The sequence below is a fragment of the Lipotes vexillifer genome, unplaced genomic scaffold (assembly GCF_000442215.2).
Source record: "Lipotes vexillifer unplaced genomic scaffold, Lipotes_vexillifer_v1.1 scaffold479, whole genome shotgun sequence".
NCBI classification, from domain to species: domain Eukaryota; kingdom Metazoa; phylum Chordata; class Mammalia; order Artiodactyla; family Lipotidae; genus Lipotes; species Lipotes vexillifer.
This window is the reverse complement of record NW_006796443.1, coordinates 1,585,982-1,606,718: the sequence shown is the minus strand read 5'-3', so window position 1 is coordinate 1,606,718 and position 20,737 is coordinate 1,585,982. Positions and strand designations below refer to the sequence as shown.

General features: G+C 36.7%; 1 protein-coding gene across 3 annotated transcripts in view; it reads right to left on the bottom strand.

Moving 5' to 3' along the window:
* DGKH (diacylglycerol kinase eta) overlaps window positions 1–20,737 on the bottom strand; it is a 169,066-nt gene that overhangs the window by 56,078 nt on the left and 92,251 nt on the right. For all 3 annotated transcript variants that reach the window (XM_007468614.1, XM_007468613.1, XM_007468615.1), the window contains 8 exons: window positions 13,963–14,067; window positions 13,402–13,534; window positions 8,965–9,071; window positions 8,150–8,275; window positions 4,588–4,690; window positions 3,306–3,465; window positions 1,399–1,507; window positions 1,143–1,282 (listed from right to left, as the gene is read on the bottom strand). In XM_007468614.1, the coding sequence (XP_007468676.1) occupies window positions 1,143–1,282; window positions 1,399–1,507; window positions 3,306–3,465; window positions 4,588–4,690; window positions 8,150–8,275; window positions 8,965–9,071; window positions 13,402–13,534; window positions 13,963–14,067 (983 nt within the window). The remainder of the gene's footprint in view (window positions 1–1,142; window positions 1,283–1,398; window positions 1,508–3,305; window positions 3,466–4,587; window positions 4,691–8,149; window positions 8,276–8,964; window positions 9,072–13,401; window positions 13,535–13,962; window positions 14,068–20,737) is intronic.

Here is a 20,737-nt window from a genome sequence, read left to right as displayed (position 1 = left end):
GGGTGGGGGGGTGCGGCGAGAGCGGTATTTAAATTTACAACAAAAAGCCATTTAAAATACCTTGTGGGGTTTGGTTAGCACTGAACTGGGCAGTCGTCTGGGAAATCACCTCCAGGCTCTTTTAAAGACTGGAGACTGAGTCCATTTTATGCTCCCAAACTACTGGGGGATCCCTCTCATGACTGGTTTGGGATAAACACAGACAAATGCTTGCCAGCCCAGCTTTCTTTCTAAATATTCTGTCAGCAAAAGAATCAGCCATTACAACATTACCTTATGTCAGGCAAGGTTACAATTAATTAGGTTATAGCTTATTTTAGAGTAATTACATTTTAGATTGGTGGCTCCCTGATGAGATTTCGTTATTTTCGGGAAGAGTACCACAGATGGCTAATCCTATCAAAGTTGTTTTGATTCATGCTAGCTCAAATTTATAATGAGATTTTGACATTTGTATCCCACTTATCATGGAGGTTACTGATTACTGAGCCCTGGTTGCTCCCTATACCCCAATTCTAAACACCTCCTGCATAATACTCAGGGCATACACACTGCGATTTCTTTTTTACATGTGGGGCATTTAGACAGAAAGCAGTTAAGAGATGCAGTCGAGGATACCATAAAAACAGTGATAGTTCCTTCTTGTGAATCTGTCTTCCTAACACTTCCCTGTCCCTGGGAAAAGATTGTTTTTTAGTATTTTGTTGGTTCAATTCCTTCTCAATGTGTATAATTAAGAAGAGCTATTCTAAAAAATCTAAGGTTTATATGTCTTCCTTAGTTTTAATGAAACCAGAAGATGAAGGGACCATACCTATTATACTCATCAAAAGCCACCCCCCATTAACTACTTAAGCTTTCTGAGCCAAATAGCAGTTAAAAGTAATTAGTATCAACATAGCCTTCTACATTATCCTTAAAATAATGGATTCATTAAACTAGTTTCCTCATTTTTTTTTTTTTTACAATTCATTCATTCGCTCAAAAAACATATTTATTGAGTGTCCATTCTGTGCCAGGCTCTGTTCTAGATCTCAGGGGTGGACCCCTGTCAGGGGTTACCGTCAGTACAGTTTTAACTATCAAAAAAAGATATCAGTATGCCACTTTCGATCTAATTTTAGAAGAGAATTTGTTATTACCTGTCCAACATTTTGGTGCTGGCTCGTTCCAGCTTCTCAAGTATCTGAGGAAGTTGGGTATCGTCATCGTATGAGCCTCCCCAGCCAAGAACCCGGGCAAGGTCATTTCCTGTACCCAGAGGCAGTACTCCCAGCTGACACTGAAAGACAGCCCCACAGAGACCTCAGACAAGTTGACACATAGGGACTCTGACATTTCTCTACATCACTGGTCAGTAGGTTAGGATAACTAGCAGTGAAAGGAATGACCACTTGCCTGTTTATTCAAGTTGAGCTTATCAATTTCTGACAAAACCCAACCTACACTTCCATCTCCTCCACAAACAAGAATCCGGAAATTGTCAAACTTCTGGAATAATCTTAAACTGAAAGAAAAAAGTATTTTATTTTAGTATAAATAAATAAAACTCGCGTTCCCCAATTCTTTGTCATTCTGTTAGTTATTGGTATTCATGTTCACATTAAATATAAGAACTCTTGCATATGAATTATACTATGAAAATCAACTTGAGTGCAATGTGTAACTCAAGAAAATGTCTTAATCAGAAAGCGGAAAGGAGATTATAAGTAGAAATGGAGACAAAATTAGGAAAAAAGGGGAGTGAGAAATGAGGAAACAAAAAAGAAGCAGAACCCAGGAAAGAGAATGAAAGGTAAGTGATAGGCGATGGTAAGAGTACAGAGACTTTTCTCTTTCCTTCACAAGGAAATGTTATTTCCGTGAGTAGCATATTACAAACTAGAGAGGAGAATCTAGGGCCCTGATGCTGCTGAGTGGCACAGGGGCAGTTCCTAAAGAGACCCACCAAACCTTGCCCAGTGTACCCCTGCCATACTCCCAGTAGCTGTTTCGCTTCCTTTTTTCCTATTCTCAGGTCAACCTTTCTACTTCTGTCTTCCTTCATCTCAAATTTTGACACACTTCACCCTGCGAATGTACCTTTGTACACCTCAAGTATTGTGGAAAATCGAAAAAAAATATGGAGACAGTCTCAAGGGGTTTCACAAAGGGAGTTGCTTAGAATTTTAGAGGATGGGTAGAAAAAATAAATGTCAAAAATAGAAGATATTAGAACCATCAAGGATTATAAAACAGATATGCTAGAAAGGGGGACAAAGCTAACCAGCAATGGGAGAGACAAAGGTGAGGAGAGAGGCTAGATGAGGAAGTGCCAGGACACATGCAGGAGAAAGGAAGGGAGGTACAAGCACATAAGGAAAGAGCTGGGTTCAAGTGAAAAAAGACCAACACTCATGGGACCAGAAGGGCTTGAGACAGCAAGAAAAAGGCAATGGAAACAAGAAGGAAGACCCTGAAAGGACACAATGAAAAGAGGCACAAAGAGAGGCTGAGGAGAGAAACAGAGAAGATAGGAGAGTGCTAAATCACAAAACACAAAGGCCTTCTCAGGAACTGGTATCTGAAATCTTCATTTCTACTTCTGTGTTTATGATTTACGGTGACAGTGGAACCCAAGAGAAAAGCCGAGTTGGTGTAAGTAAATTATAAGGAGATCACAGGCTCTTGGGTCAGATGACACAATATCACCTCTTCAACAAAAATCATATATATACACTAAAAATGTATTCAAAGTGCCTCAAGGCATATTTTCCCTCTGGAAAATATATTTAAGCTTTTCCCCTCAGATTTTAGGTTATATGACATTCCAGAAAGTTTGAAAAGAACAATTAACAGAAGTACTTTTTTGTCATGTATGGGAACTGAGTCTGAAATCCTTGAGGGCCTGTCCTTGAGGCCCACAACAGTATCTGTGCTTCGGTTAAATAATTGATTATTTGTATTATATACAACTCAATACTACCCTCCCATGCAAATCATTTTCTCAAGTTATTTTTTGTATTTCTATATTTACACAAGTTGATCTACTTTGTAGAGCTAAGCAAACAGAACTGTTTGATGTAGGATATATTCTAAAACATTTTCTAAACAAACTTTAGAACTTTCAGCACCCAAGGAAGATATATAAGTATCAAAAAGTTTATGTTAAAATTTATAATCAGAACTTTAAAAAAAGGGAGATGTCAGAAGATCAACACAGAGATGTCTAGATGAATCTGCAATTTTCATCAGCTGAAAAACCAAGTGTATTTCGTGCTCAGTGCTACATATCATTCAAACGAGATTTATCAATAATCAATTACCCTAAATGAGGACCGCCATTCATCAAATCAAACACCTGAGCTGGATTTAGTAACTGTTTAAATCGGCGAAGAAACTTTACTCCCTGATTATCTCCACTCTTAGAATTGACAAAAACCAATAGAGGACTAACACAGAATGAAAATGTTGCTCTACAGAAACCTGTTAAAAAAAAGAAACAAAACACAGCACAAGATCAATACGTACAGCTTTCTCTTTTTAAACTCTTAAAAAAACTTCAGAGGAAAAAAGATAAATTCATAAATAAAGAACCTTGCTTGTTACTTTAACAATGTCATCATTTAGCACCCCCAAAAGGAGATAGGTTTATTATTTACATACTAAGACCATAGAACTTATCTTTCAAAATGTGCACTATAATGAAAAACCATACCAAAGATGGTAAAAGTATTAATCATAGATAAATTGAGATCTACCACCTGCCTTAACAACACTTAATTATTAAGAGAAACCAATCATAGTCTATAAGTTCACAACTGTTAAAGGATTCATGTCCATTTTCGGCATTATATTTAACTCCTCCTTGATAAGGCCTTAGAAAATACTTTTAAATTTTATAATAAATAACATAACTTTGATATATCAGGGTTTGGCTGGGGGGGCTGTTAATAACACAGGTTAACAAATCATATTTTCAGCAGCTTATAATATCTATGATATCTACTGGCATCATTTACATAAAAAGTTTGAAAAGCATAAGGCACTTTATCGATGCAAAACATTGATAAGTTTATGGTAAAAGCCTTTTGTAATATGGTTTGCTTACAAGGAAGTTATTAGTATGCTATTCCAAAACCAGTGCTGTAAACAGGTTCTTCAGTACGTACAATTAAGTTGTAAAATTCCAGAAAAAGTGAATGAATTTATAGGAGTATAAATTCCTACAATGAAATGGTAAGAAAACACATTTCAATAAGAGCTATGCTAACGGGCAGCTTCAATTACGGAGGGGGGAAAAATTGCTTATAAAAAATTAATCTTTGCATATTGCATTTTGTTACAGAATAACAATCTCATTTTATTCGCTGAAATGTAAATCTTATACACTGTAGTTTCACCACTGTGTTAATAGTTATGTTTTTACACCTTAATTTTAAAACGTTCTTTTCTGAATTAAAGGTACTGTTCTGCAATTGAAATGGAATTATTATATAAAAACTAACCAGAATAACCAATTACAGTTCTATTTATTCTAGGAAAATAGATGTACATATCAACATTTGATACACCAGGAATACACATACTTACACTACTGCTACATACCATCAGAATCGGTGCTGTTCAGTGCAATTGGAGGTATGACAGATACTCTACATTGGCCAAGCGGACATATAGGATGATATAAATCTTTGCAGGCAGTGTGTACCTGATAACAATGAAATAAACCTTCAGGAATCATAAAAACACATCAATGTTTTATTATGGTATAAATTATATCTAAGGAACTGGTAAATGAAGATCAAGTGCATCCCAAAATGTTCAGTAATTCATAAATTACTTTAATGGCACAATATTTATACTTCTAAGGAATGGCCTAATCATTTTAGAGATGGGAATTTGATTTGGTCTGTACAGCCTGTTTTCATGATTGTCTCAGGCAAGTAGTATGTAGTCAATAAATGCCTGGTGAAGGGAAGGAGAGCGGAAGACAAGAGGAAGTGCAGAGGAAGGGAGGAAGGAGGGAGGAAGGAGGGAAGCGAACCAGTGAGTGTCAATATAACTGTCCATAGGAAATGATGACGACATCTACCTTATAAAATTCTTACAGAATTTAATGAAGATTAATACTATCTGTAATGTGTCTGCTCTTTCTGCAGTGATCTATAACTTTCTATTCACACATCTTTTATAATACTGTCATGTTATTATAGTTATAAGTACATCCATGCCTATGTTCTCAGCTAGACTTCTGGCTCTGTAAGGAAAAGGAAAAGGTCCTATTATTGCCCCCTCATCTTGGAAAATGATACACATCACAGGCACTCAGCAAGTGTGTTAACTCTGTAGAACAAAAAGTTTCAAGGTCACTCAAGCAGGGCAAACATATCAAGTAGGACCCAGGCAATTTAGAATAATTTAGGTACTCAACTAGAGAGCCTTTAAATGTTTTATTAGTAAGAGCAGGCACTTCATAAAGCACTTATTTAATAAGGCTTTATTTCATTAGTCCTTTTAGAAAACTGGCATATCAATTAAACATGTATTTATCAAAACTTTTGAGAAAATAATTGAAATTTAATAGCGATTCTTGTTCTGCTGATGACCTAATTTTGGACCATTTCCTGTTATGACTTATAATCATTAACAATCCAAATGGATTTGAGAAAAATGAGCAGGCACAGATAGTTTTAAAAGGAATTTAAAACGTATGAGAATCATAGGGTATTTTGCTCTATGATTACAACAATGTTAAATGAGAAAAGCAGAGATAAAATTGTATCTTCACTATTTTTACAGAAAAGGTAAAACTATGCCCAGAGATTGGACAACAGCTGGAAAAATTAAGAGTTATTAGGATTGTGGAACTATGACTGTTAGGATTGTGGAACTATGGTTTGGTTTTGTTTTGAACCAGGTGACTATGTTTAGACACTAGACGTTTTGCTGTTAGAAACTCATATTTTAAAGGCATCAAAGTATCATAATGGATAAATGACAGTGTATAGGAAGTACAAGATTAAGAGGCATGTAACAAAAGTGATGGTGGTCCAGAAACATGCATGTCCAACTGACACATGGAATGATTTCATGCAAAGGTGACATTTAAGTTTGCCAGGAAAAAAGAGGAAAGACATTCCAGAATCATCCCTTCTACAGTCTATAATAATACTTCTGTCGCATTTGCGAAATTTTTTAAATGTGGCAGAGAGTGGAACAAGCAAGTAAAAAACCTAATTTAACTTCTACTGCTTTTCTAACTCCTACTGTTAAACTTAATAAAGTTTAAATACTGCTGACTAATTTATCCCTCCCCCGCTTTCCCTTTTGGTTACCATAAGTTTGTTTGCTATGCCTGTGGGATAAATTAGGAGTGTGGGATTAACATATACACACTATGATATATCAAATAGATAACCAACAAGGACCTACTATATAGCACAGGGAACTATACTCAATATTTTGTAATAACCTATAAAGGAAAATTATCTGAAAAAGAATACATAAACATATATATGTAGGTATAACTGAGTCACTGCGCTGTACACCTGAAACACACAACATTGTAAATCAACTACAATAGAAAAAGGCAACTACTGACTAAACACAAGTAGAGACCTATATATTGCAGGTAAAGACAAGCTACATAAAACCTTTCTAAAATAATTCATCACACCGATGACCTGCTTTCTTTTCAAAAAGTTATAAAAGAATAGCTGAAGTTCCAGAAGTAGAGAAATAGACTTCAGTAAATGCAGGCTAATAAAAATAGTGGTAGATGCATACATAGTGGTTGTCCCCCCAAAAAAGAAATCTTAGGTGGGATGGAATCTTGATTTAAAATCCTGTTTACGTGAGCACTCCTTTAAAATAAGGAACAGCAGAAAGGGGTTTTCAGGGTTAGGGTTGCACCAAAACTCCAAAGAGAGGTATCTAATATAGCCTGCATATTATATTACATGGGATAAAAGAAATAAAAAGTAACATCTATGTCAATAAAAGAGGCAATCGATGAAGAATAACAAAAGCATGGGGATGAAGAGAATCATGTTCGATTCAAAAATGAAAAAGAGGGGACTTCCCTGGAGGTCCAGTGGTTAAGACTCCTCGTTTCCACTGCAGGGGGTGTGGGTTCCAACCCTGGTGGAGAACTAAGATCCCGCGTGCCGGGCAGCACGGCCAAAAAAATTTAAAAACAAAAACAAAAAAGAAACACAAGATTGTCTATCAGGCCTGACTAAAAAATTATAGGACTGCTTTTTCTCTGTGGCCTATGGACTCAATCTCATTGATTATGAAATCAACATATCACACGCACATCTCTTGCATTTTCTCATCTTCACTGTGCTTATTAAAAGCAATGGTTTTCCTTCTTTTTGTTGGGGGAAGGGGCTGACTTCCAAGACTCAAAACACGACCAAACAACTCTGCCCCAAAGCAAGGCGATCAGCATCGTAATCAGACAGCATCACCCGGCGCTCAGGTGAGCACTCACTGCCTCCTCGTCCTGCTGTCTTTTAGCCCCACATCACCCTCTGAGGGGCGTGAGGTCACCCTCTGAGTTCCTGCACCGACTGCCCTCCTGCAGGGTGGAGGCCCAGTCCTCACACAGTCTGGCAGAGATGGGACCCTTGTTTGCCGTTGGCTCCACGTTATGCTGTGTCTGCTTCTCACCACTTTCTTGCACATGCAAAGAAGTTTTAAAATATTTACTTATTTACATAACATAAATGTATATAATCTAAATTATATCAGTGCACAGCCTACTGAACTCGGCTTCTTTCTCTCGGAGAACACACACGGGATTGTAGCAAACTTACACTTGGCCTGTTAGTCAAAATTTGGTGGCTTTCTGTGGGCAACAGGTAGTAAAACAGGCTGAAAACAGCAAACCACTTAAGTGTGGCTAAAGCTTGATGAAAAACAATAAAACTGTGGGAAAGAGGTCCTCACACAAAGGGACAAGAGTAGGTGTCACAAAAAGGGCATTTGCAAAAGTAACCAGAGTGGAAGGAACGCATCTTGAAAAAAGATGAACCTTACAAACGGGTGCGTGTGCTACCAGGCTCTGCTCTGCCATAAATTGTTAGCTGTGTCCCTCAATCACACAGATGGAAAAGGTACAGAAAGAAACATTTTAAATGGAAAATAATTATAAAACTCTCACCATCGTTTTACACCAAAGGCATCTCCAGTCTTGAAGACGGAGAACGCTGCCACACGTTTTTTCACAGACAGCACACTTGGCACTCACGGGCAAGTTACCCTCGAGCCACTGGTGGGGCATAGCCAGCTGTGCAGCAGAAAGAAAGGGCAGTCAAATTAAAGACCGTGGAGGACATCATTCTTAGCCAAGGGAAGAGATACAATGATACCTTACTCTATGGAATCAGCACCATGTATCATTCGTGGCATATGTTCATTTCCCCCACATTTATTGAGCAGCTATTATGCCCTGAGCACTGTAGGGATATAAAGATAAGTAAGACTAAACCCCTGCCCTGCAGGATTTGCAGTCTCGCTGAGAAGAAAGGCACATAGAGAGATTATCATAAAGTGACCACGAAGTGTTATCAGCAATTCACATGCAAGGCAGTCAAGGTTTTGAAGGTGTGGGGCACCACTGAGAGGAGGCCCCAAAGTCTCAGGAGTAAACATGTGAGTAAACGGCTGAGCTGAGCCTTAAAGAATAACTCAGTTGGCCAGATAAGGGTCTACAGCACCAGCACAGCACAGCAACCACTCCTAAGCCCTTACACAACATTCCCCTTGAAATTTAAGAGCTGAAGGAAGCTACAAAGAACTGGATTGAAAATAAAAAGTCACAATCAACCAAAACCTTCCATCTAATCATAATAATAAACACTCCCACTGAACCCTCTGTCGTAATTGAACTAACAGATGCTCCCACTTAATTTCGACAGGAGAGGAAAATAAAAGAGCGGGGGTGCCGGGGAGAGATGGGAGACAGTACGAGCTTACCCCATCCTCGTTCTCTATGATGTCCTTCCCGATGGAGGCCAGGGTCGTCCACTTGCAGTTATTTGTTGCTCTCACTGCACACCTTTTATGAGCCTTGAACTTACACACTTAAAAAAAAAAAACAAAGTGAACCATTGCTAAATGAATATGCACTTTTGGACCAACAATGAAAGGAAATCACAGCATGAAATTTTAAAGTGGTCGGGGGGCAGAGGAAAAACAATATTTGTAAAACCTTCTGTTACTCTTCAATGATATTCTAAAAAGCAAATATGGCTATGTGTTTATGAAGCACTTTGATCAAGCTATAGATTGCTACTTAAAGAGCTTCCACTTACTCTAAAAGAAGAAAAGAAAGGAAATAAATACAAAAAAAAATTATTGAGGAGAAGGGAGACAACACACACACAACAGAAGAAAATAAAATTCAGTAATACAGGAGGTCTGGTAACAGCCAATTTCTAAGTCTGGGTGCTGACTACATGAATGCGTTTAATTTGTGAAAATTCAACAAGCTGTGCACACTTCTGATATTTGCTTTTTTCTGTACGTATAATATACTTAAATCAAAAGTTTGAAACTACCAGAGAGATAAAGACCAAGACAATTCAGGGGAATTTTAAACTGCAAGTACATCAAGAAAATATCCAGGCATCATGGGAAATAGGTTGACGAGGGTCACAAAGATAGCACTGTCTTTTGAAAGCATCCTGTTGGGATGACTACATGACAACGTGGAAGGAATGATGAAGTGATGTTCCTACTACAGGCATCGCTAATTCTCCCAGGCCATATTATCAAAAAGGTGCCTGCAAAGGAGAAATAAGAGGAAACAACCAAGACAGAAGCCGCACATATATGAAAAAACAAATAAACCACAGATGATTTGAAAAATTAACCCTTGCTTATGAAAATCAGAACTTGACTCCTACTAAGCTTATCCATCCCTCTAGGGACACACATTATCCAAGCGTTAATGGACGTTATGAAAGAGTTTCTGACTTTTCAGGCGGCTCCTTATCACATGGTTTTGGATTTTCTACCAGTAAATCGTTAACAAATTTGAAATGACGGGTTACGCACCATTCTCTTTAAATTGTCCTAATTTGATGTAACATGAAAACGAAGGGGTCAAGTAAAATAACTAAGATGCCTATAGCCAAATGTTCAGAATGCTTCAAGTATCATGAATAGCCAATATATGAATGGCCACTTAAACTGAGCTGGTTTTTCCTTTAAAAATATTAGTCTATAGACACTGGCAATGTTTCATTTACCTGTCCTTTTGTGTACAATGACAAGTTCTTTCCTAGAAATCATACTATTTTTGTTATAAGTGACTTTGTGACTAAGCACAGACTTCGTATAGAAAACAAGTTTTCAACTGAATTTTACTGCTGATAAACAACAGTATAAAGAAACAGCACCATAGGAAATTAGCTTAGTTTGAAAAAAAAAAATTTAGCATGACCTGTCCCTTTTTGCTCCAAGTGACTTTTAAATTATTTAATATTTTAAACTATTTAAATATTGTCATCTGTTACTGTATTTCTCAAAAGTATGGTTCTAGTTTTAGTTCTAGTTTTAAAAAGCAGGCTGCTTTTTAAGTACAAATAAGTACTTGATATTAACAGTCAATATTTTTTCTAAGAGGCAAAGAAGGAAGTAAAAAGAGGGCAACACAGTATAATTTCATGGCTTTTTGAAGATTTTGCCATTAAAAATCAAACAGCTCATTAAAAATAAAAATCACTTTTGTAATAATAAAGTTCTTCATGCAATGAGCCTTGAGAATTACACAGTTGCTTAATACAACATATACAACATATAATGATAAAAATAAAACAAACTGGGCTGTAACTATGGACACTAAGGAATGGACATGATTACAAGGCACCTTAATTTGTGCCTAGTAATTAGCTGACAATTAATTTTCTCCAAACAAGTTATTCTGAAATAAGGCACTTTTTCCTGACCTGTAAAGTCATTATTTCAAAACCATAAAACATAAAAAATACAGACATGTAACAAATTATGATTCTTTATTGCAATATTCAGTCTTTACCACTTTGTAAGTGTTCATGGGTACTTAACATAAAAATAAGTACCCATGTGGAGATATTTATGCTGTTGATTAAAAAAAAAAATCACCACTTAACTTTTTATTCTTAGAGTGCTGTATAAATAACTGTGAAGCACAATTATGCTCTGAAATTATAATTAACACTCTCAATTGACTTAGGGGATTATTTATGAAATGTATTTTCTGTCTTCTATTTTTCATTCATATATTTTGTATATGCAAGGCTTTAAAATCATAATTTTAGTTATTATTCAACACAAGACAAATCAGTACAGACTCTTTTAACTGTGAAAACAAGGACAGAAAGATTAAGTAAATTTAGTGGTGGCGTTACACACTGGAAGTGAGATTCCATTCTAATACAATGTTATTCATTGTCATTGTTGAATGAATTTTTCCTGTATTTGCATCTCTGTAATAACTTTTAAAGCGTCTTGTATTTTAAGCCCTTAGTTTTATCAAGCAGCAGTTTATTCAGATTTCAAGGGGGTTTCTAAAGTTTAACTTTGCTTACAGTAAAAATGTCCTAAATAACCACAGTCTCATGAAATAAAAAGGCAACTTTTTTGTATATTCATAAAACCCTTGGGATTTTTAAAACCTTCTGCGGCAGTTTTAAAAATACTCCATGGGCAAGACGCTGTAGATTTAAAATTTTTATTAGCAGAGAAAATGAATACTAACATATATTCCCCTAAAAATATAATTTAAAAATACTATAATTGAGACTTAAAAAAAGTCAGGAACTTACTTAGTAATAGAATAATGTTAACACATGTATTTAAAGACTCTTAAGTTTTTTATTCTCACCAGCTAATATAATTTTCATTTTTCTTTTAAAATGCTTAGAAAAATATAGTCATCCCACTATTAACTTCAATTCCTAAACAGTTAACTATATTTAATAACACATAACTCTCAAAACAGAAGGATACCACAGATCAGATCTAAGCCTATTTTAGATCTGATTTTTTTTTTTTAGCATTTTGAGGATAATAGACTATAAGGTAATAGTACAAAGACCTCCAAAATAACCCCATATAATATTACAGCCCTAGTAGAGTTACAGGAACACTTTTAGATGACTAAAGTCATAAAGACCAATTATATCTTTGTTTGCAATCATTCTTTAAATCTAAAAAAAAGTTTAATGCCTCCTCCAAATTCTCATTTTCATGAATTTTAACGCATCAAGCCATGATGCAATCTGTAATTGTTTACTTGGTGAACTTCTTATATAATGCAGTTACAAATGTCTACCATATATTTGACTAGAAAAGTAGTGTTATTGTATGTACTCTCTCCTTTCATTTTCATAGTACTCTGTGAGGTAGAAATGACTATTATCCCCATTGTACAGATGAGGAAGCAAAAGTCTAAAAGGGTTAAACTACTCCTGGTCACAGTTTGTGGCGGTAAAACTGGAATTGGAACCCACAGGGTTTAACTACAGAGCTCTATTCTTATCCACTAGGCTGTGTCATTGTCATATTAAGTAGCTGAAATACTGACATATCTTGGATTTTGTCATTTAAAATGAATTAAAACTATGACGCCATTTCTATTTTATTATTTACTTACGATACAGTTTTATTACAAGATTACCTAAGAATTTTTTATATTAGAGAGAAAAGCTAAATAATGGTATTATATGTAGTTCAAAAGTAGTACACAGTGATGGAATCACTGAGGTATTAAATTAAATAAATCTACAGAAGGTATGAGCTTTCTCTTGTTGACTATTAATGTATTTCTTTTAAGTGGTCACTGTTCTTAAATTTAAAAATAACCCACAAATCCTGCGATGAGAACAACAGCATAGACCTTATTTTTAGAAAACTTTAAAGAAATGTAAAAGGATGACATCCATTTAAATTAAACATAAATGAAATAAAACATTTAAAACAATGCAACATAAGTAACAATCTAAATCCTGCCAAAAAGTATATACTGTCCTCACAGAAAGTTTTGTTCTCTGTAATTAAACAGAACAGAAAAAGAATACTAGGAAATTAGAATGATACACAAAGTCTAAAGAATTTTCTTTAACGGTAGTTGCTAGTTCCTCAGGAGGGAAATGCTACATTTTGATTTATACGTCCCTTCAAATGATTTTATGTTATCTTTTCCTGAGCCAAAATATTTTCCAAGTTGGTCCTATGTGTGCAGAGCTTCACCATAAGTCACAGTAAAATTAAAACACTCTGGTCCCACTGACACGCTCCCAGCTACTGCTTCCACCCAAGGGAAATGTCTTCTTATGATGATGTTTCTCTGTTCACAGATATACACGTGGCAGCGTGTTTACAGTAAGGTCAGTGTCAAGGGAGAACAAACCCTGGATGTTACTGTACCTTCGCAGGACAGGCCATGGGAGGTGACCCCAGAAAGACTCTCTCGGCAGACGTTACAGAAAGTGGGTCGGGCATGGGAGCAGGCGTACCAGTTATGCATCCCTGAGAAATGTTCCACATTAAACTGGGCCACCTAGAAATGAGACGTTAACACAGATTTGCAAAACAAGAGAACAGGACTACGTTTGGTACGCGGGCCTCTCACTGTTGTGGCCTCTCCCATTGCGGAGCACAGGCTCCGGACGCGCAGGCTCAGCAGCCATGGCTCCCGGGCCCAGCCGCTCCGCGGCATGTGGGATCTTCCCGGACCGGGGCACGAACCCATGTCCCCTGCATCGGCAGGCACACTCTCAACCACTGCTCCACCAGGGAAACCCTCAAATCCACAATTTTTAAAACTAAAACACTTTGCTTTAACTTAAAAAAAAATCAGTATCAGGTTTAAACAAGTTGCTGAATGAATCTACACATACTTTTTTTTTGTCGCAGAATATAGCTTTAGCGCTACGGTTCACATTTATTCTCTAAGAACACGAGATGACAGGAGAGAGGCTACTTTACCTCGTAAGTTTCTCTGGTCTGTACAGACTTCAGTGAGCTGATCCAATCCTCCATCTCTTTCCTATTCTCAGCACAAAGCATTAGTCTTCTGAATGGAGTGATTATCTGAAAGGGATAGTGCAACCTGATTGTTTATTAACCAACAAAGAGAGATTATTGCAAGACCTAACATCTTACAAGGTGGTACCATTTCTAATCTCGAGTCCTTACTTCCTTGATGAAGAAAGTAAGATTCTCTGTAAGGTAAATGGATTTAGTTCTCAGCATGATACAATGTGGTCCAGGAAAGAAAAAGTCTAAGGAGACTTTTCTTCTCTTTGCCCTCACTGCTAGTTACTTATCAGGCTTTCTAGCCCTTTACCCAAGGCTATGAACTCATATAAGCAGAATATTCTTAACTCATGTAATATATCTTGAAAATGGATTCTAAGTAGAAATCAAAATAATTCATAGTAAGCTAGAGTTAACACATATTTTTCAATATGGAAATTTTGAAAAATCAAAAATCAAAGGAATGAGATATTAAATGATTTCATAATTGGTTTATGATAGTATCAAGGCTATTCTGCTTTAAATAATGTTGGGTTTACAGATCCTTTCCATGGCCTATTTTAATATGATTTATGTGATGGATTTTCTTCCCATTGTGTAGAACTCCACTGTACTTTTTAGTGAGAACAGGGAAGAATCATTAGCATATAAGTCCTTTAGTTGGCTTTAAGGGATGAAAATAATTGTGACTTTCATCTTTTTATCATGTTACTAAAGGAGGCAAATTAATTATATCAAGAATCTTAAAGCAAGAGGAATAAAACTTCATGCTGTTATAGCACCAAAAACTTCCAAGTAAGATTCTGAAATGACTTGAAAGCAGGCCCTATTTATGTGTGAATACAATATTCTGGTTGCAACCTTGAAGTTGCTAAATCTTAAGCATTTACTTCAAAGAAGAGACCATTTATTTACTTGTGAAAGAAAAGCAATATGTTACATTCCCACCTAGAACCTATTTCCAAATAATAAATTATAGATATTTACTTGTAGAGAAAATTAGAAATTTTCCCAGGTTAAAAGCCGTTTGATCAAGTGATAATCTACGTATTGCAGTAGAGAGAGCAGATTTCCCAAGTTATGGAAAAGCAATAATTATCTCTAAAAAAAAAAGGAACCCTTCCCCAAAGGAGTAAACTAGCAAGCCTCAATCACTAGTGTTCATCTTAGAAAATAAGTCCATTATTCAAAGCTATAGAGCTCAGCGCAGTTGTAGCTACTCACCAGTCACTGCTTCCTCTCATCTCTCATTAGTTTAGGCTACACAATCCTTCCGTAGACTAAGGGGCCTTTAATACACTGGACAGGCACTCATGCTTAAATACAGCCGGCCAGAAGTCACATGGACGTCGAGCATTAACCATTCAGCACTGGATATTTGTTAATTGCATATGAAACTGAACAGAACGTCACTTTTGCATTTTCTTCTGTTTTCCACTACGGCTCCTTGGATAAAGCTTATTAGCAATTGGTCACTCCTCTTCCTCAATAAATAGTTAATGCAAAGAGCAATGCCTCCCTCATTACTTAGGAGCCAAATGGATGCTTTATTGCTTCAAAATGTTTTTCTAGGACAGCTCATGAAATGCAGCAGAGAGGGACCATTAAATCATAATACACCCCTGGCTCTGATGACTGGCACAGCACTCCAGAAATCTCGGTGTGTCAATGGACTGACTGAATCAATCTGATATTTATCTGAATAAATATCACCTCTAGCATGTTTTATTTAATTTTGCTGCTATACTATATGATGTAACGCTAAGGATTCCCTCTCTCTCATTAAGATCTTAGAGTGAGTGAGACATGTATTACTTAGGTAAATAAACCAGGCTTTCTATTTTATTTTGTTTTTTTGTTGAATTCTAAGTAAAGCAGGATGTCTGATGGTTTTAACTATCTTTAATGCCTTTCTATTCTTTAAAAGCCATTGTGGATTCAGTAAAAAAGAGGGGAAAGGATAGAGAAATAGCTTCTAATTTTTCTTGTAGCTTTTGGAGCTACATAAATGCCTCAACTCTAAAGGATTTCGGCAACATAACTCATGCATGTACCTCATACGCTGACGAAGTAAAATGTTTACATTTTCAACTTCTCCTTTTTTAAAAAAAATGTGTTTTAAAATGGGCAGTAATAAGTAAAGATCATGACATATTCTAAAAATAAAAGCTAAGTTTTTAAGAGCCAAACAGAAATTATAAATAATTGTGATTTACAAGCCTCGTGATTAAGAAATCTATTACAAAGTTACATTATAAGATGTTGACACAAGGAAAGAAAATCCTTCATAAATCGTGCAATGCAGAGATGTCTCGCTTTGTGGCTGCAGGGTGAAAAATACCTCAGGGAGCAGCCTCGGCCCAACTGAAGACAAGGCTGGTTTACCAAGCAAGCCTGTAACATCTCCCAGATTGTCCCTTTCCTCTCTGGGCTAATCACTCCTCAGGCCTCCAATGCTCTGAGCCCCCTCCCCAGCTTTTACTTAAATTCTTCCTCATCACTGACCTTTGTAGAAAAGAATATGCCAACGGTCCCATCTGCTAATGACAGGCTCTAGCTGTATCCTCACCGAACCTCATTACACTATAGTAGTTCCTCATCCAAATCTTTGTCAGGAAAATATCTGAGGAGCCGCAGACTCTGAAAATTATCTGGCTCTTATTCTGAAAGCCTTTTTATTGTGACAAGGGAGTAGGGTGGGGAGATGGAAGGATAGAGGAGGGGGCTATTCCCAGGGAAGACTCTCTGAGCCTGTTGGGGGCCAAAGGCAGGATGTTTCTAGAACTAGAGGACTCTAACTTTCTTGAAGGATCTGCAGTTTCTCTACCCTAAAGTGTCCCCTAGCCCCTGGCCTCATCTTAACCCTTACTTTTACCCTCTCTTCCCACTACCGCAACATTCCCAAATGACTTTTTTTCAGGCACATCTGAACTTACGTCAGTAATTAGTTTCTTCAAACTATAACCACCACTCCCATCTTGGGTCCTGGGAAATACACCTGTCATCCACCCCAGCATTTATTGAGTGTTTACTGCATGCCAGAGCCCGGGCATACAAACCATATGGGCTTTGCCTTACCAATCTATAAGGGAGACGGGTAGGTAAACCAAGATCCGCCTGTCCGAAAAAGTGCTGTATAAGATGGAATACAAAGGAAAGACATCTAAATTCGTCTTCTAAGTGCTACGTCAAATAATATACAAACTCCACGGGAACAGAGATATTGTTCTACTTTGAGAGTTCCTGGCCTCTAAGGGTTAATCCAACAACACTATTCTGTTGTATAAGGATCAAGAATTTCTCAGTCTGGGAAAGCATGTAAATACATAAAACAGATATAAAACAATCTGGCATTAAATATATAAAATTCCATCAAAGAGTACCATTATAGTTAAGACTTTAAATATATAAACATGCACAGGAAAAAAAAAAAACCAAATACCGTACTGGTTATCTTTCAGTGAAAGAATTGCAGATAATTTAAATATGATTTTTTTGGTTGGTCTATGGTTTCTAAAGTAAATAGGTAGTGTTTCAGTAACAAAAACATTCTTTAATTTTTTTACTAACAGAAGAATGGGAATTTAGAATTTAAAAGTTTGCACTGTTCCAAAGCTGGAGTTTTCCAGCTTGGCTGCACTTTAAAATCACACGGGAGACTTTTAAAAACCCCAACGTCCAGGCCACGCTCCACACCAATGAACTCAGAACCTATGAAGGTGGGACTCACTACCAGTTTTTGTTCTATTTTTTTTAACTCCCAGGTGATTCTGAAGTGCAGCCAACTTTGGGAACCTGTGTTCTAAAGATATTTTATTGCAAATTCCCAACTGGAAACCACTCATGTAACAGCAGAGTGATTCAGTGCCTAAACCCTGGAGTCAGACGGACTCAGGATGAATACCAACAGCATCCCTTCTTACGTGTGTGGCTATGAACGTTTCCTTGAGCCTCAGTTTCGTATCTGCAAGAGCTCTGCTGAGTGTGGTGTGGATTAGAGAGACAACCCAAGCAAAGCCTTCAGCACAGTGTCTGTTACAAGCCAAGCCTCACTAAATATTAGCATCACAATTATTCTTAGCGCTGACAGGGATGATGTACATATTTACAGCTTTCTTCTATAAGGTATATATTTCTTGTGTAAGTGTGGTACACAGACAAAAGTAAAAGTAACAGGAGCTTAGGTCAAAAACGGAGGCATTTTGCCAACGAAATAGTCACTGACTAACAAACCACCAAAATAGAAATAAAGATAATGACCTATTCCTTAGAAGACATTAGGAAAACATCAACAAACTAATTAAGAAGAAATGGTCTCCCCTCCCCTTCATTGCACTGCGTCTAACCTTATCCAAAGCAGGAATATAACGGCAAAAGGCTTACCAAAGAGCATGAGATCCCAGTACAGCAGTGAAAGAGTTCAGAATGCCGTCTCTAGTAGGTATCATGCCTAAACTATTCAAGATAGAGGGTTCCTCCTTTTAACTCAGATTTCTGATTCTGCAATGAAGGAAATTCTGCAACCTTCTGTGTAACTTTAAGGGTCCAACAAATTCTTCTGTTCAAAAATTCTTATTTCTAATCTAAAGTTGTTTACAACATACTGATCACATCCGCACCCTGGCATACTTATTGTTATATCTTTAGTGATTAATTCTGAATAGCCCTGACAGAAATCAGGATTCATTTGCAGTGAGAAACCTTTCTTGGAGAGCAGGACAAACAAAAAGTTTAGTTGTGCAATAAAAATTTTTGTTGTCTATACTTATTATAACTTAGGGGATATAATTTGACTTTTGTTAAAGCCCAATCAGGTATAAACACGTGTCTTTATAACACTAGGTTTGCTATACCTGAAATTGCCAAAAGCTCAGTCTTTTTTTTTTTTTAACATCTTTATTGGGGTATAATTGCTTTACAATGGTGTGTTAGTTTCTGCTTTATAACAAAGTGAATCAGTTATACATGTACATATGTTCCCATATCTCTTCCCTCTTGCGTCTCCCTCCCTCCAACCCTCCCTACAAAAGCTCAGTCTTAATATTCCTCTTCCATCCTTCCTCATAAAATCTATATCCATCTCTTAAATTATATATGTTCCTTTTTTTTCCATTCTTCATTTTTGGAATGAAGTAATTCACTTTAACAGCTTAAATGTGCCAAACTGCAACGTAGCCATACATCTTATGTATTTTGAGAGCAGAGATAATTCAAAGAGTAAATAGGGATCACTACATCCAAGGGCATAGGTCTTTAATGATGTGTTTGTACCTGAATCAAGACAAGAGTTTTTTCAAAACATAGCCAACCACGCTCCAAATTAGATTTGGTGAATCAAAATCTTATTTTGGGGGGAGACGTGGATAATTTCAGATGTATATAACTGTATACTGGCAAAGCTATACAGGTAATTCTGATGCACACCCATTTATCAACCACGAAGGGTAGGTAACAGAAGCATCCAACTCTCCCATTAGTCAAAGTAGGATCTGGTCTAAAATAATGTAAAGAAAGTGCTCTTAATCTTTATGGGCCCCTATTTCCCTTTTCTGCACCCTTCTGCTCCCAAATTTCCAGTGTCTCATCTGCCCCTAGTAATATTTCTTTGTGAGGGACCCATCTGTAATAGCCTCCCACCTACAGCACCCCACGTGATATAACAGAGTTTACAAAATGGTGATCTCCGAGGTTTTTGTGGCCATTTCTGTTGAACCATGAAGTGCTGTGTTGTAAACCAACAAGTTAATATCCATCATATTAGACAGGTTCTTTGCTCATCACAATACAAGCAGCTTAAATCAATTTTCTTCAGCTGGCCACTCCATACACTTAACGGCCCATGGAGGCATCTGAATTTGCAAATCATGGCATGGGAGGCAAACTCCCATGACTCCTTTGCCTTCTAGGGTCAGTGCTTCCCTATTTTATTACAGTTGCCTCAAGCCCCATCGGTTTTCTCAGGTGACAACTACTGACCTAAAAAGTAATTTTTTCTGAGGTGTTGATAGATGATAAAGGTTTATTTTCTCCTAAGGGTGCCTGAATTTTAACAGGAGACTAATAAAAGTACAAAAGGTCACAACGAATGTATTTCTGGCACCGAGACCAAAGAAAGTGCCACAGGTATTTTCAACAGATAGTGTCATTTAAATCAGATAGTATAATTAAAATAACAGAATTTTAGATTAGGAAGAGACTTTCTCATACTGACGCAATACCATAAACATTATTCAGTTTATAGCTGTAAACGCTGTGGAGTCTGCATTAAGTGCTCACGATGAAAGAGACTAGGTTCCATGAAATCCTGGAACCCAAATTTCACAATATCTAAAATAATGTAAAATAACTTATAAAGATGTAATGGACTAACGGTAAGACCGAGATCGAGAGGTAATTCACATACATGTGAGAATCTATTAATCTACAGCTGGAATTTATAAAGAAATTTTGCTATGCAGGCAGCACACTATGTAAATATCAACAGGATGCTAATTCATATTGCTTGGTAGTTGAACCAAGGTCTTCCCTACTCTCTTTCAGAATGATCTAAAAATCTTTTCATATGTCTGTTTAGAACCATGTTTAGATTTATAAACAAACACACACAGACCCTTTACTGAGAGTATGTAAAGAGTCAAAAAGGATACCTGAAAATCATTCTACACTTTTGTTTTTGGCTGAGTGATCATCCTCCTAGCTGATGAGTCCTTTCAGGAAAAACAAC